General features: G+C 45.3%; 1 protein-coding gene across 1 annotated transcript in view; it reads right to left on the reverse strand.

The window, feature by feature from the left end:
- The window catches only part of CNTNAP2 (contactin associated protein 2), a 1,295,029-nt gene that overhangs the window by 107,502 nt on the left and 1,169,548 nt on the right, over positions 1-17,979 (reverse strand). Inside the window, exon 21 of the mRNA XM_059729349.1 lies at positions 4,336-4,429. Within this exon, the coding sequence (XP_059585332.1) occupies positions 4,336-4,429 (94 nt within the window). The remainder of the gene's footprint in view (positions 1-4,335; positions 4,430-17,979) is intronic.

Consider the following 17,979-nt stretch of genomic DNA (forward strand, 5'->3'; position numbering starts at 1 on the left):
TGAAGATCTCTAAGCGCTGCGGAGCCTATCAGACCCAGCGTATACCTTGAGAAGGCTATAGGGGTCTGATCAACCTCTGGCCTCTCCCCATCGCCGAACGATCCCTCGATGAACCCCTTCTCTGCGCGCAAGTTCCACGGAGCCTAGCAAACTTTGTGTGAGTGTATCCAGAGCTCTCTGCTTCGAGTTATTTTCTTTGGTTGACGCGACGGGCTCGCGTGTTTAGAGCCTTCAACCAGATTGGGCTAGAGGTTCGTGTGGAAGGAACTCTTGTCCGCCTCTCTTCTTTTCTGTTTGTAACCGCAACTCAAGCAAGTTTTCCTGCCTGCACAGCGACCATCTTCAGTGTAAGTAAAATAATCTTTAATCAACCGCTAAGCGTCCATGCCTAATTCTAGCCCGCCGGCCTGCATTCCCCGACCCGCGTGCCAGGGCTGCTCGCCACAGCCTGCCGCGCACCCCCAAGGGCCTCGGACCGCTCCTGGCCCGCACAGGGTCCAGGCGGCAGCTCCACAGCACAGGTGGGTCTGGGATGGTGCACTGCAGCTGGGCAGGCAGTTGCTGCCCACGGGGAACCGAAAGGGGCCAGACAGCGGTTGTTGCCGAAGGCCAGCAGGGCCAACATGGTGGCTGGCAGGAGCCTGGAACACTGGCTGTCACAGCCAGAGGCAGGGCCTGGAGCAGCCATAGTGTGGGGAGGCAGAGTTGGAGAGGAGGGAGCTGCCGCATGCTGCCACTGCACTGTACATGCTGCTCCTGGCCAGGGAAGTGGCAGGAAGCAGAGAGCAGGACTGGCTTTTCAAGAGGGCTGGCACCTGCTGGCAGCTGCAGCCAGAGCCTGGAGCTCCCCCTGATGGTAGCAGGGGACCATTGCAGGGCTGCAGGAAATTTAGCGCTAAGAACAGCAAATCTGCTGCCTTGTCTCTGCATGTGTAGACATCTGCCCAGGAGCATTTACTCCCAAGTATTTTACTTGCAAATATAGTGATCTTGGATAAAATGCATATGTAGACATGCCCACGGGGTGTAGCTAGGCATCCACACATGCAGAGAAGTGGCAGCTGATTTGCTGCTAATAGCAGCAAACTGTTCCCGCTTCCTGAGGCCCTGCAATGGGTCTCTGTCACCACCAGGGGGGAGTTCTAGGCTTCCCCTGGGTGCTAGCCCAGGGACTGGCAGGGAGCACTGGGCCCAGGACAGCTGTCTCCTGGAAGATAGTGCTGGACATTGCACCCTGCCTGCTGCCAGGGTGGGGACAATGTCTCCCTGCCCTGTCATCAGGGTGGTCCTGGTCTTGGCTCCCTGAGCAGGGGCAGGGGACTTGGAAAGAGCTGCAGGGGCGGGGCAAGTCCTATCCCCCTGCTCCAATTTTCCAGTGGGGCAGTTAGCAGCTAGCTCACTGCTAGGTGCTCCACCAGCAGATTGGGGAAGAGGAATGGGACCTACCCCAGCCTTGCAGCTCACTCCAAGCCCCATGCCTCAATCACCTCATTGGGGCATGGGGCTGGGACCTGCCCATGACTGGCACAGTTCCCAGCCCCCATTCCACAATGGCAGGGCAGGAGCTGGAGAGCCTGTTCCCCACTCAGCTCCGTAATCATAATGCTGGGTAGAGAACAGGCTCCCCAGCCTGTCCCCAATGCAGCTCCACGATTGTGCAGCTGGGTTCCCTAGCCCCAGGAAGCACCCAGCACCAGCTCTGGAGTTGCAGGGCTCAGGCTGGGAGATAAAGATCTCTCAGTGCTGACCCTGTGGTCACGGCACTGGAGCTGGCGCTAGGAGATAAGGATCTCCCATCCCCTGATCCCTGATTGCTTGGAGCTCCCTGTTGCCGGGGCAGGGGGACAGTCCCTCACACAGCTTCCGGTGATGGAGCCCATCCTGACAGCAGGCAGCTCCCGGGGCAGGGAGCAAATTCCTGTCCCCTGGTGGCTGGCTGACCAGGAGCAGATTTGCTCCTTGTCAGGAGTCTACAAGAGCACTACTGCGCAGTAAGTAATTACAAGTAAATTTGCTACTTGTATTTGCGGTTTACTGCACAGTAAGCATGTGCATGTGTACTCGCATACGCTTATTGCATAGTAAACTACACTACTGTGCAGTAAAGTGTTTTGTGTTGACACACCCACTGTGCTTATTTGACTGAATGTCAAAAGCATTAGTCATGTCCCATTTCCTGCCACATAGTCATACTGACAGAACCTTTTTATTCTATTTCACTGACATCTCAGAGCAGAAGAATTAAAAAAAAAATCACAGAAAAGCCCTGAGGCTTCCATTTGACTCCAATATTAGCTTTAATTTGATTCAAGCCAAACTAAACTTTATAATGGCATCCTAATTCAGATAAATTCATAAAACAAACTAGCACGAGAGCAAAGCAAATTAAAAGATTGTACTCTTTAAAAAGTCCCATTTGCTCTACAGCTGATTGCTTTTCCTCTTCAGAAATCTGAGCACCCTCCCCCCACAAATTATCTTGGTCCCTAAGAAATATGTGAACTAATGTTTAAAGGACCTTCTTTGTATCAGCCTTCTCAGAAGATTAGGTTATGAATGATACAAACATATACAGGTCACACCCTCCCCTTTGGACCATGTGATGGGAGCAGCAGCCAGGGACTTTTTTTAAGTCCCTGAAACTGGTAAGAATTCTCCTCCCTTCCCCTCTTTGCTCAGTGGCACATCCCCTTCCCTCCTTCTTCTGCCTGCTGCTGTCCCCAGTGTCCCCGGCTGAGCTGGGGGTGGTGAAGCCATGGGTAGGCTTAATGCTGGGGACCCCACTCACCGCTGCTGCTGCCTGTGTTTGAGACCAGCTCCTCATGCAGCCCAGATGGAGTGAGGCAGGTGTAGCTCTGGAGCATTCCCTGTCCCTGGCTCATCTAGGAACAGTAGCAGTGGCGAACAGGGGAGTGCAGGAATGGGAAGGGAGGGGATGTAGCACTAAGCACAGAGAGAAAGGGAGGGGGCAATGACTGTGTGGGCACAGTGGAATTCTTACATGATTTGGGGACTTAAAAAATCCATGGCTGTTGCTCCTGCAATGGAGTCTGCCTCTCTAGAGTTGTGGGGGTAGCAGCTAGGAGTGGGACTGTAGCCACCCCTGCAGTACAAGTCACTGCTCTTGTATCCCCTTTACAAAATCCTGGATCCACCCATGGGTACCTACAAGAAACTTGCATACAGGTTCCCTTTTTTGGCTATATCCTTTCACTCAAGTTATCACCATGTTACAGTTTTGCACAGAGTTCACCATGGTCTGAATTTGCCTATTCACTTTGCTCCAAACAATTGTATGCAAGTACATCCTTATAAAATATAATCACCTGACTCAAAGACATTGAGTGTATATTCACGTTAGGTAATTTGTGAGTTCTGGCAGAATTTACATAGGAAAAGAACAGGTTAGTAGGAACTGGAAAGCTCAATTATCCCACGTGATTGCATCTGAAGGATTGTGTAGGCTCTATTCATTATCATATCCAGGCTAGGAGAAGACTTGGTGGTTGCTATAAAGGACTGAGTTCATATCCAGAAGAGAGGAGGATAGAGTTGCCTCCATGGGGAAGAGGTCTTGGTTTTCCTTCTGAACTGTGAAAGAGGACATGAGTATGCATGCTGATAGGTGCTTACTCTCCCTGGGAAAGGGTATCATGAGGAAGTGACAAGAGTGAAGTTATCTTCAGTAATGTTTCGCCTTTGAAACATGAGCAACACTTGAGGGAGGCAGTCCAGAAGGTCAGGGTTTTAGGAAAGAATGGAGAAGGGGGAATACAGACTACCCTCAAAGTGAGTGCAGGGCAGCTGATGTAGCCTAAGTTGCATTTGGTTTCTGGGTTCTGCTGGAAGACCCAAGGAAAAGTGTTGCAGCTCTGAAAAAAAGTGGGACCAAAGAGAAGCTCTGGAGGGAGGGGAAATCCTGTAGAAAGGATGTTGACACTCTGGGTGCGGGACATAGATGCCTTAAAAAACGAGTTTCCGACTCATGTGGCTGGAAAACAGCAGTAGTGGTCTCACCGATTCTCCTGAAAATCTGAATATAATATCCCAAATGAAATTGTCTAAGTATTTCTTATTTGATTTCTATACCATGTGCGTTAGTCATAGTCCAGTGTGCTACCTGGTTATATGTTTCTTGCCCTTTGCAATAACAACTTTGCACTGCATACCTGAAGTATGACGCAAACATACAGCTTCCAACAACACCATCTCCCAATCAAAAACAAGATATCCAATAAGCATTTTAACTACAGACAGCACTAACATCACAATCCCACGTTTTTTATATTTTCTGAAAATGTCTAATAAAAAAAAAATTATAAAGTGAAATGCTACCTATAACTTTTCCAAGGAAGAGTGCCTTCAGGGAGTTGAACTGAACGTCAGATGCTGTTGGCAAGTTGTAACTTGCTGGAGGATAGTGATCAAGCTGGGGAGAAACAAAAACAAGATGAGACTTTGAGGATTATGTCTAGTTACACTGTGGATGAATTAGGTTTTCTTTAATGAGACTACACCACCATTTAGATCTCTCTCGCTGGATGCTCTAATTTCATTGGTGATAAGAATGAGAACCAAGGCCAAAGCACTGTTCTGCAGGGAAAGCTTGAAACCAACTGTACTTTTATCAGTCTCAGGTCCTCTAATGTATAGTTCTTCTATTCACAAATATCTAGCTTATTAGATTTGGGCATGTACCATGACAAATTAATATATTTCTCAACTTTAAAAATGATACATATTCCAAAATGGGTGTATATTCTCCTAATTTGTGACCCTTGGTTATTTCATGTCCTTCCATCTAACAGACTATAAAGTAAAATTCTCAAAGTTTAGAAACTTGGGAATTAAATCATACTTTGCAGATCTACAGCATATGGTTGGTAACCTGTATTCCACTAGACAAAGAGTGAACCATGGCTTAGAAAAATCCCTTCCCTACATTCATGTACTGGAGTAGGAATCATCAACATATTTCACACTGATTTATGTGCAAAGACAATCTCATTTGCACTGTAAATCTGATCCCTCAGATTTCTGGTTACTAGGTTTCAAATTCCCCAGATCCCCTGTTCCCTCCTGGTTTTGGGTCTGAGTTTGATCTGAATCTGGAAGAGACCTACTTCCTAATATGTCCCACAATGAAGGAAATCCTACAAAAACAATATATTTTGTTAATTTACACTATTCAGCTTTAAAAAAATCTCACTAAACATCACTATCATGTAACATCCAATATTTGGGGAAGAAATCTCACTAAAAGTAGAGGACCACTGTAAACTGATGCCTAGACCTGGCACAGACTTCAGTCTGAACAGGCACATCTACATGAGACACTAAAGGTGTAGTAGTCTAATTCTACTGCATATTAGCATAGCAGACAAAACATGAGCTAATGTGCAGTAGAATTAGCGGTAATTACATTAATGAATGTGCAGACACACCCAACATAATTATAGATTTAATCCAGATCCAAACACTGATTCCTTGGTTCATCTCTGGCATCCCTAATTTTATTCCAGATGTAGAGAATGCAAGAATAGGACACTGATCCATAAACATCTTAAGTTGATGCTTTTCAATAATGTGGTATTTCAAAACTGTTTTTTAGTGTTTTAATTCAAAGCTTGAATCTGGATCATAATACCGAGCTATAGGCTATTACTAAGGCTAGATGTACATTCTTTGCAAGAAAGGAAGTAGTTAGGAATTTTAAATTGGTGCATGTATTGCTTAATTCATTCACCTCTATCCTTAGGAAATTCATAAATTATTGAGAAATAGATGTGTTTCAACCAATCCAACTCTTCCAAATTTCAAATATTTATTATTTTCCAGTGCTTTTTTCCTGTTAAATGTATGTCATTCAATACCTTGATGAATATATTATTAAATCTTCTCATTAAGAATTACTGGGTATTTAAGAAGCTAAGTTAATGAAACAGCAGGAGCCCCAGTTTTTTCATTTCTTATTTTTGTAGTTGTGTAACTTCACCGTTATATAAGTGTGAAATTTCTCATGTAATTGTCTTGATTACTTGCAAAGAAAAATAGGAGCACAGAGAAAGAGAGAACAAATTGGCTATATGCTTTGTCCACAATACCATGCCATCACTCAAAACACCTCAGTACAGTTTTGATGTTCACATCCCATGGAGGTGAATGGGATGGATGTTTGTATCCTTGCTATTGTTATTTGTTTTCTTGATTTGACACATGGGTTAAAGAGGTCAACATTGCAATCATTTCCTTTGTTTTCACTGAACTGAAACAAAGGTAGAATCTGTTTTTTAAAACAAGTGTTTAGAACATGTAGAAATAATATAGAAATAATGGTGGAGAAATTGCAAAGGTATGGGCTCACGATTCTTCAAGGCCACATATTTTTTTTCCTGCTTCTGATAGTCTAACAGTATTTTCTGGAGGATTGCTCTGTGTGTTTTAATGATGCTTTTACTTTTTCTTTTAGGAATTCACAGTGCTCAGAACTAAAAGGTGTGTGTGTGTGCAAGTTGGGGAGGGTGGGGTCGGGGGGTCCTCTCCTCTTTTTAAGTCCTCAGAACCTTTCACAAAGTCTCACAAGGAGAGGTATGAATTGTCCCACAGGTAACCTGAGACCAGAAACCCTTGAGCTTATTAGTCAGAGTATGCCTTTATGATGTTAACAACCCTATCAAATGCCAAGGTTGAGAAGTAATCTTTTACCACTTTATTGTGGCATAACTTTATCGCCCATTAACTGTTTAAAGCTAGTCATATATATACATTTGAGTTACCATTGTCTGAGTTACACGTCAATTCTAGCAATAAAGTTTAACCATATTACAATTATCTATATGGAAAAAATATAGCATTATTTCCTTCCTTTTACTAATTGTTATAATTTCATGTAACACAGAAAAGGCTGAACAGATTTCTTCAATTTGGTACAACAGGAAAAAGTTCACCTTTTTGTTGTAATCAGGTAATGTATATTTTCAGTCCAATAAGAGACAATATGTTTCCAGTGTTGTAAATACTAAGGGGCAAATAATTCTGGGTCACAGCCTTAACCACAGCTTGTGCTACCATGTCCATACTACAATTAAACACTTGATATCAGTTTCCATGGAAAAAAAGGAAAGTAAGCATCATATGCATTAACATTAATTTGATTTATGTGTATATCAAGCGAGAAAAACAGACCTCTCATTTCAGACTAATGGTAATGGCTTAAATCAGGTTTCGGAAGTCAAAGCAATGCTTCACTCACTGTTGTCATTATCAATGCCATTATGGTTACTGACCCAAATTATAGACTTTAAAGAGACACATCAGAAACAGATTTTTTAAATAATTACTCCCAACCCTCACAACTGTTTTTACACTAGTCTAGCTCCATTTATTTCAAGATAATTACTTCTGATTCATTCTGGGGTGGGAGGAGAATCATGCTTTTCTGTGTGTTAAAGCAGAATTGAATTCACTTTCATGATTCTTTTAGTTGTGCTGCTATAAATCAGGAATAACAATGCTGAAGTAAAATCAGTTTCCCTGGGAAGATAATGAGGGCTATTTTACTTTATTCTGATAACTGCTAATGTTTCTCTTGAATTCCGTCTTTTCTGGCAGCCATTGGACATGGTCATTATTTTTCTTTTATTGTGACACAGAATCCAAGCTGTGACATCTACAGTTTGAAACCACTAAGTCACTGATTAGTTCACAGAATCATAGAGAAGTAGGGCTGGAAAGGACCTCCAGAGGTCATCTAGTCCAACCTCCTGTTTGAGGGAGGATCATCCCCATCCAAACCATCCCATCCAATCCATTATCTAAACTCTACATAAGACTAATGTCAATCCTGACACAACACAGATGTAACCTGCTACAAGTAAAGCAGGGGAACCATGGCAGCCAATGTCCCGCTTCTATAAAGATTGTCAATATATGCTCAAGAGATCCCAGGTAGAAGGCCATGCCCCCTGCTACAGAGGAAGGCAAACCCCCTCACAATCTGTACCAATCTGACATTGGGGTAAAATGCTTTCTTGACCCCAAATATGGAGATCAGTCTGATCTTGACTGGAGAGGCAAGACTCTAGCCAGGTACCTCTGACTGGTCCCAGCAAGAGTATTGGCATACCCCAGTCAAAATCCCCAGCCCTGGTTGTAGCCATTACCCAAAGGCTCTGAAGGAGGCTTAAAAACCCCTTGACACATGTAGTATGAAGGGGGCAAACAGAAACCTGGGAAATAGCCGTAGTAGAACTTAAAGCAAAGCTATACCTAGATCATCCCTGACCAATGACTTCTTGAATACCTCCAGTGATGGAGACTGAGTACACAACTTCCCTGGGTGTCTATTCCACTGCCTCACTATTCCAACAGTGAATAAGTTTTTCCTGATATCCAATTTAAACTTACTTTGCTGCAACATCAGTCCATTGGTCCATGCCCTCCTCTTTGCAGCAAGAGAGAAAAGGTACTTTCCCTTTTCTTTATGGCAGCTCTTGATGTATTTGAAGACTGCTATCAGGTCCCTTCTTAAGAGCCTTTTCCACAAGCTGAACATACCTAACTCCTTCAGCTTCCCTGCGTATGACTTGCTTTCAAAGTCCTTTATCAACACTGTTGCCCTCCTCAGGAACCTCTCTAACTTTTCCATGTCCTTTTAAAAATGTGGAGCCCAGAACTCTACACAATACTCAAGATGAGGCCTAACCAGTGCTGAGTAGAGAGGCACTATCACCTCCTGTCTTGCACCTAATGTTTTTATGGATGCATCCCAAAACCACATTCCCCTTGTGCCTCATATTGCAGTCACATATTGAATCTGTGATCTACCAAGACTCCCAAATCCTTTTCCATAATGCTGCCATGCAGTCAGGTGTTATATTTGTATTTTTAATTATTTTTTCCAAGGTGTAGCACCTTGTATTTGTCGCATTGAACGTTAGCTCTAGCCCAGCTTTCCAGTCTGTCCAGATCCTTCTGAACTGTGCTCACATTCTCCAATGTGTTTGCAATCCTTCCCACTTTTGTGTCATCTGCAATCCTGCATAATAAACTTTCTGTGCCAGCATCCAAATAATTAATAAACATGTTGAACAGCACTGGGCCCAGGACAGACCTCTGTGGGACTCCACTAGAAACCTGTCATTCTGAACTGTTAATAATTACCCTTTGCTTGTGGTTATCTAGCCACCATATAGTAGTTTTGTCCAGCTAACATTTCTACAATTTATTCATGAGAAGGTTATGTGGGACTTTGCCAAAAGCCTTGCTGAAGTCCACAGACATTATATCCACAGCATTCCTTTCATCCACCCAAGTAATTACTTTGTTAAAGAAGGGGATCAAGTTTGTTCAACACTATTTGTTTTAAATGAATCCATGCTGGCTGCTTGTGATCAGCCTTTCCTCCTCCAGATGCTTGCAAATGGCTTTCCTTAGGATATGTTCTAGCAACTTCCTAGATATTGAGGTGAGGCTAACTGGTCTGCAGTTCCCTGGGTCCTCCTTTTTACCTTTTTTACAGATGGGCACTATCTCCCACAACTTCATGAAGATCGCTCCCAAGGGCTTTGAGATATGGGATGAGGTTTATCGGGTCCTGCTGACTTGAATTCATTCAGACCTATCAAAAGGTTCCTGACCATCTGTTTTGTTATCTCATCCCTCAGACTTGCCCCCTTTCTTATCCAGGCTATCCTTATTAGGTGTCTGGCTTCTGCTTAATTTTTTAGTGAAGACTGAGGCAAAGTAGTGTTTGATAGATCCATCTTCTTTACATGGTTTGTAAATGACACCAAGTTATGGGGAAGCATGGTCATGCTTGAAGATAATTTACAGTTACAGGTGGACATAGACAGGCAAGCAAGTTGGGCAGATTGGAATCTGATGAAGTTCAATGTCGAGAAATGTAAAGTACTCCAGGATGAGCAACCCCCAACACACCTACGGGCTTGGCAGCACCAAACTAACTAGCACCATCAATGAAAGGGACCTGGGGGTCCAGCAGTGCGATGCTGTAGCCAGCAGGGCAAATAATATTTCAGCATGCATCAATCGATGCATCTCCAGCAAAACCAAGGAGGTGATTCTTCTGCTCTACTCAGCACTGGTGAGACCACAGCTGGAGTACTGGGAACCACACTTTAACAAGGTTGTGGACAAGCTTGAGACAGTCCAAAGAAGAGCCACCTGTATGATCAGTCTTACATGACAAGCCATACGAGGAAAGGCTGAGGAACTTGGGACTCTTCGGCCTGAGGAAAAGAAAGCTGAGAGGGGACCTGGTAGTAGCTTACCACTACACTAGGGGAGTACATCAAGGGCTCAGTGAACAACTGTTCACTAGGGCACCTCAGGAAAAAACTAGGAGTATTTCTGCGCATATACCCCGCCCACGGGTATAAGCTGCACCCACATATAACCCGTGGGAAATTGTATTTTTGTAAATAAATCCATGTATACGCCACACCCGTGTATTCCCCACAGCAGGGTATACACGGGGAGGTGGCGCAGCCCGGCCTGCCCCAGCAGCAGCGGCACAGCCCAGCCTGCCCGGGCCCAGTGGGGAGGCTACACAGCCCGGCCCTCCATGGCCCCAGCCCCCACAGCAGCAGCAGTGCAGCCCGACCTGCCTGGGCCCAGTGGGGAGGCAGCACAGCCTGCCCCGGCCCCGGCCCCCTCAGCGGCCCCGGCTGCAGTGGCAGCACAGCCCGGCCTGCCTGGGGCCCAGCGGGGAGGCGGCGCAGCCCGCCCCGGCCCCCTCAGCGGTGGCAGTGCAGCCCAGCCTGCCCTGGCCCCGGTGGCAGTGACAGCACAGCCCAGCCTGCCTGGGGCCCAGCGGGGAGGCGGCGCAGCCGGTCCCGGCCTCCGCGTCAGCGGCGGCACAGCCCGGCCTGCCTGGGCCCAGCAGGGAGTGGCGTGGTGCAGCCCAGCCTGCCCTGGCCCTGGCTCCAGCCCCCTGTGGCAGTGCAGCCGGCCCTGGCCCCCACAGCAGCGGCAGCGGCGGTGCAGCCTGGCCCCGGCCCCAGCCCCCGCGGTGGTGGCAGTGCAGCCAGGCCCCGGCCCTGGCCCTGTGGGGGAAAAAAGTTTGTGGATAGCCCGCACCCTCATATAGCCTGCACCCATCCATTTTTTTTGCAAAATCGCGTACACCCCGCGGGATATATGTGTGAAAATACGGTAATGGCCACAAACTCCTGGAAGACTGATTCAGGCTCAATATTAGGACAAACATCTTCACAGTCAGGGTGTCCAGACTGTGGAATATGCTCCCTCCAGAGGTGGTGCAATCGCCTACCCTGGAAACCTTCAAGAGGAGACTAGACAGTCATCTTGCTGGGGTGACCTGACCCCAGTTATCTTTCCTGCTTGATACAGGGGGTTGGACCTGATGATCTTCCCAGGTTCCTTCCAGCCTTACAATTTATGAATCTCTTGATCCACACTACCTGGCTCCTGTTCCATTAAGGTGTGTCCACTCCCCACAGATGTACCACTCCAATTTAAGGTGTAAATGCAAACTAGCACTAAACCAACGAACAATTATGTGGCTCACAGTGTGATGTGTAACAAGGCCCTGGGATTGCAGCACTTTGTTCTGGGAGGCACAGCTCCCTGACATGAGAGGAGACAAGCTGAGGATCTCCTCTGTCAAAGCCTCACTGGAGGGAGAGATGGAGCAGGGATTTTGAACCAGAGTTCAAAAAGCACGGTCCCCAGAGGCAAGGAGCAAATCAGTGCTGACCAGGGTTCGAATTACACTTTAACTCTTGCGAGGGTCTGCAAAAAAGGGCTGCCCATCATGATGCTGTAACAAAACGGGAAACCTTATGATTTTTAAATCTTACAGGGGGACTCTTGTCTCTTATGGGGGCAGCTCAGCTCCACCACCCACCCTGATTTTTCCTGTAATTCGAATGCTGGTGCTGACCCAGGCCTTTGCTTATGTTACTATTGCCAGGTAGAAAAGAAAGTCTGCAAATCAATTTGAAATGCATGCTCTAGGGACCCCTGGCAGCCCATGGTCAGCAATGCAGGCTCTTTGCTTCTCTGCTAGAACTTTGGTACATATCACTTTTCCTCTCTGGAAAACAAACCTAGGAGAGTTCTCTTGAATGATGTGAAAGCATGTATTCCAAGATGGAGCAAGAGATTCCACGCTTTTCAATTTGCATTTGTCAAATTCATACTTTTTATAGTCTTAAACCATGGCAGCTGTCTAGCAGAGTTTAATGACTCCTAGAGAGTCATTATACTCAGCTACATCTCTGACTGCTTTTCCATCTGTTTTATGCTAGGTGCTTGTTAAATCTAGAACAGGGCCCACATGTTAGGTGTGTCTCAAGATGGCAGGATTCTGCTGTTAATCTCTCCATAGAAATGTTCAAATGTAAGTATAAGGCTGAAAAAAGGTTCAAGAAAGGTTGTAAAAGGTTCAAGACATTCCATAGGCACAACTTTTGGCTATCTATGTGAATTTGCCTCATAAAAGCTCAACCTAATCAACTAAACAAAGAGATTTTATCTGACCTGACCCCCATCAGAATATTAGAAATACAGAAACATTACTAAAAAGCTGGTTAGAACAAATCTCTACTTTCAATACAAATGAGATTTTTTGGACTTTTCATGGCTGCAGGAACAGGTCAAAGATGTCCAGAGATGGAATTGGCCCACTTTGCCAGCTTTATGAGCCCTTGTAATGTTGAGAAAGTTCTAATATATGTCCAGATCTGCCCTGTGGAGTTGTGTCCTTCCCTAGTTTTCATGCTAAGGGTGAAAGGTAATGTTGTTCAGCTCCTGGGGAAATATTCATGAAAATATGTGGTGCTTCAGGAGTCTGAAGTAGGGCAGGACTGAGATTTATTTTCTCTTGTTTTTATTGTTTATCTTTATCTTACTCCAGTATACCTAATAAAATGAAAACACAATTTTTAGAAGAATGTAATACAAGATTTTATAAGTTAGCCAACAGAGGGACACAGGCACTTGGAAATACTGGACCCTTGATAAAAGTCGTGCTTTACTGCCATCCAGTGGCTATTTAGGTATAAGCATCTAGAATTGAGTAGCTTGCAAACTTCGTATGACATATGGGCTATATCAGTCTCATGCAGATTAAGACTTGTAATAAAAAAGGAATTACTACTATCAAATGAGATTTGAAAAAAGATATTGTGTTATTTAATTAATACAAAATTAATCTTTTTGTATGCACATGGGATAATATCATGGATCTGTGCTAAATTACAGTTTCTTTATTTTCTCTAGGATTTCTCATTATTTTCCTTCTTTTAAAAATACTTTATGTCATTTAAACTGAAATGCACAGCAGGAATTTGAACACAGCACAAGTCAAAGTGGTGATAGTTTTCAGGAAATGTGCAGATTCTGTATTTAGGTCACCTGAAGCCAACTTCTGACTTTATCAGAAGTTACTGTGGCTTAGAGAGGTTTAATATAAATCTATTTCTTCTACATCACTACTCACTTTGATAGCATAACTAATCTTGACTCTTACAGAAATGCCGAGATTAAAACATGCACAGATAAAAGAGTTTTTACAGAGCCCATCATCTTGGGATCTGTGTACATCCTACTGAAACTGGATATTTATTGTGAGGTAATAAGTGGATTCCAAGATGCCTTCTGTTCTTTCTCCTTTTTCTTGGCTTTTTTGACTCTGCTGTGTGTGTGTGTGTGTACATGTGCATGCACATAATCAGTCCAGTCTCTCTTCCTGTCCAATGTACTTTATAAAAGAGACTTTCAAAATATGGTAGTAGCTATCATGATAAGCAAGGTTGTCAACCCAAGAATTTTTTTTTTTACTGACAATCTGCAAACTTTTTACTGACAGATAATTTTTTACTGATTTTGTTATTGTCCATAGAAAAAGGCCACAATAGTTTATACTCAGCTGTCCCAACTACATGCCCCCTACTCACCCCACACCCTCATATCCCAGACTATGTCCTGTACCTTGCTACCGCACCCTGAGCCTTACCCCTGCCAGTCCCAGAGCCAGTAGTCTCTCCCCACAACCCAGCCCTGCAGCTCTATCCCAGCTGTAATGAACTATGGAGGCTCTAGTGCAGTGTTCTCACATTCATTAGACTCAAGGCAGCCCTTGATAACTTTTTGCAATTTAGAAGCATCCCATTTAAAGATGTCTTTATTTTTCACAGTACCTCCCTTGTTGTACCCTGCAACACCCTTAAAGGCATCTCACAGACCAACAGGGCAAGCAATAGTGGGTAGGGCACACTTGAGAACATGGTAGGGGGTGGTACACAGTTCTCAACACTGGCAATGAGGCAGACTGGGGAGTTTGGGGGAGGGTCCCCTGCAGAAGGTAAAAGGGGGTGTGACAGTGTTTACTGGCTAGTGTCAGATGGAGGTGGCAGGGATAGACCCTTCTTCCTTTCTTTGACCCCTCTCTGCCCTCTATCTTTACCTGAGGGGGTAAGTGCAGCCCTGGCTGCTCTGGTTGCTTCTCCAGGGACTTGAATGCTACTGACCAGAGCCACCATTCCCTGTGGCCCCTCTCACTAGCTCTGGGAATATGGGAGGAATGGGGGAAGGAGCAAATCTGTAAAAGCTCTGTTCTGCCTACCTGCCTATGGCACAGTGCACTGCTTGGAGCATGGAAGCAGTCAATACAGGGACTACCAGGGAGCAGGGACTGTGAATTTCAGCACAGTGAATTCCCTTGCTCCTCCCATGCTTCTGGGGCTGGTGGGAGGGACTGTGTGTATGCTACTGGGATACTGGGGCAGGTGCAGGGTACCTGGCATGTGAAGAAGCCAGTGCTCACGTCCTTTCATGGGGGCTGGATACCATGGCACCCTTCAGAGCATCTCACAGAAGCCTGGTTGAAAATCACAGTTCCAGTAAGCCAAAAAGCCCTGACAAACAGCTCACTGCAAGGCACCAAGCAGCACTCCCACTTAGACACCAGGTGGCACTGCTCTGCTCTCTCTGTCCAACATCAACACTTTATGTAGTTTTCATTCAGGAGGCAAACCTTGAAATAAGCTCAGGTCTTGTTATTTTTATTGAGGCAAAATTCTTTTTAAGGAATTTATGGACAGGCAATTTTAGGCTGTTTTTTTTAAGGGCTGTCCGTAATTGGTTTGAAAATTTTACAGACACTTGGTGACCCTGATAAGTCCTACGAGGAATGTTTCCAAACCTTAAATGCTTAAAATTAAAAACAAACAAGATGATTTAATATGATTGGTTAACATCACTTTTATACAGGAGAGAGAAAAAGATGGGTTAAAGATAGTGTGTTACAGCTCTGATCCGATTAAGGCTTGCCTTTAAATGAAGACCATATCAAGTGTAGAATTTATAGTTTACAGCAATAAAAATTCTCAAGGTGTTCTTGAAAGATTTCAAATCAACATGGCAGGAATCTTGCAAGATCAAATCACCTTGTGAAATTCCTTTCATGTTAAATGTTGAAGCCGTTCTGGGAACTGTAGATGGGCTAACTGGCACAGCTGAATGATTATTCCAATTACGCTAGCATATGTTAATTAGTCCTCCCACAGTGCTGCACTGCTTCCAGTTTAGGAGGTGGCCAGCTCAAACCAGTGCAGTGTGTTTAAGAGTCCTGACATTGGTGCAGTGAGTTTACTGTGCAACTGTGACCAATGAAAAGCAGTAGGATTTAGGCTCCTGAATGCCTAAATTATTTTTGAAAATGGAGCTTACTGTTATATATCATGCAGGAACAAAACTTATCCAGTATTCTCTGGTATTACCAAATGGATGCAAGTATTCAGGATGGCAATGAAATATTTCAGTCTACAGGCCATACTTAGTTTTTACTACTTAGTTTTTAGCTAGCTCATATTCCAGGAAAAATCCCATTGACTTCAATAGAAGTTTTGCCTAAAAAAAGAATGGACCAAAATCTGAGCAAGCTCGGAAGGATTTGGCCCATCATTAAAATGTTACAGCTTTATTATTTCAATGTAGTCTGTGAGAGGATTCATGTTCAACAACTTCTGTACTGTTTTCAGGCCTGTTCTTAGACTTCCAAGGTTATTGGAATTTTGCTACCGACTTCAATGGGATGCCTGATTCTTGCCCACCCCTTCCCCCACCCTGAGTTATTTACACCAGCATGCATAGGTGATTGGTAGGGGTTGCATGAGGGTGCATGTGCCCCCCCGATGGGGCCGGTGCCCCCCCGACAGCCTACATGGATGCTGTCAGTAGGGCTGGTGCCACCCCTGACAGGGCCTCTGCCATTGGCAGATTCTGCAGGTGCTCCCCCAGATTCAGGAGGCATCAGTCACTCATGCCAGCATGACATGGCTCCCAGAACAGCGAATATCTGCACATGGTACATCTGATTTAAAATCATAAGGCTTGATAATAGGCATAGATAGATAGAGGTGAACAAGGACATAATAAGAAAATGTGGGTCAGCCATGATTGGCACATCAGCAGCATAAGGCCATGGATAGACATCACTTTCAACCACTTGAAAGAGGTGCTGCTTAGAAGACAGCTGTTATGATGCAGCTATTATATCTTGCTATTATATCATGCTCCAGGACCATGGTTGTCATGGGTGACTTCAATTACCCAGACATCTCGTGGGAGGATCGCTCAGCAAAATCCGAGCGGTCGCAAAGCTTCCTCTCGTGCGTGGATGACCTCTACCTGACTCAAGAAGTCTATGGGCCAACGAGAGGCAAAGTGCTGCTCGACCTGGTACTGGCTACTGGGGATGACCCAGTCAGCGACCTAGTGATCGATGGGAAGCTGGGTGACAGTGACCACGAGCTGATCACCTTTGCCATCCACCGAAAAACTGGCAAGTCTGTCAGCAACATGGAAGTCCTTGACTTCAGGAAAGCCAACTTTGACAAGCTCAGGAGGCTTGTCAGTGAGGCCCTAAGGGACCATGACCACAGGGAGAGGGGAGTTCAAGAAGAGTGGTTGCTCCTCAAGGGAGCGATTCTCAATGCACAAGCTAAGTCTATTCCATCTCGGAGGAAAGGCAGCAAGAGGGCACAGCAGCCCCCCTGGCTTTCCAGGGACCTAGCAGACCTCCTGAGAATAAAAAGAAAGGCCTACAAAGGATGGAGGATGGGAGTCACCTCCAAGGAGGATTATTCTGCACTAGTCCGGTGTTGCAGTGAGCATACCAGGAAAGCCAAGGCTGCAACTGAACTCCAGTTAGCTTCGAGCATCAAGGACAATAAAAAGTCCTTTTTCAGATATGTGGGGAGCCGGAGGAAAAGCAGGGGCAACGTTGGACCCCTGCTGAACCAGATGGGGCAACTGACAACTGATGCCCAGGAAAAAGCCAACCTATTAAATAGGTACTTTGCGTCGGTCTTTCATCAGTCCCATGGGACGCCCATGCCCGCTACAGGACAGGGAAGTCCAGGTGAGGGTGATCCCCTGCCCTCCATTAATGCTGACCTCATGAAGGAACATCTTGAGAAGCTGGATACCTTCAAGTCAGCCGGCCCTGACAATCTACACCCCAGGGTACTCAAGGAGCTGGCGAGCATCATAGCCCAGCCTCTAGCATGGATCTTTGAAAACTCTTGGTGCTCTGGTGTAGTGCCCGAAGACTGGAAGAAGGCCAATGTGGTGCCTATCTTCAAGAAAGGGAGGAAAGTGGATCCGGCTAACTATAGGCCCATTAGCCTGACTTCTATCCTGGGGAAGATCTTAGAAAAGTTTATTAAAGAGTCCATCCTTAATGGACTGGCCGACGCCAACATCTTAAGGGATAGCCAGCACTGGTTTGTCACGGGTAGGTCTTGCTTGACCAATCTCATTTCCTTCTACGACCAGGTGACCTATCACCTGGATAAGGGAGATGAGATTGATGTCATATATCTTGACTTCAAAAAAGCCTTCGATCTGGTATCCCATGATCACCTCTTGGTGAAACTGGCGAATTGTTGCCTTGGGTCCACCACGATCCACTGGCTGGAAAATTGGCTC

Source organism: Alligator mississippiensis, chromosome 5 (genome assembly GCF_030867095.1).
Source record: "Alligator mississippiensis isolate rAllMis1 chromosome 5, rAllMis1, whole genome shotgun sequence".
In the NCBI taxonomy this organism is placed as follows: Eukaryota; Metazoa; Chordata; order Crocodylia; family Alligatoridae; genus Alligator; species Alligator mississippiensis.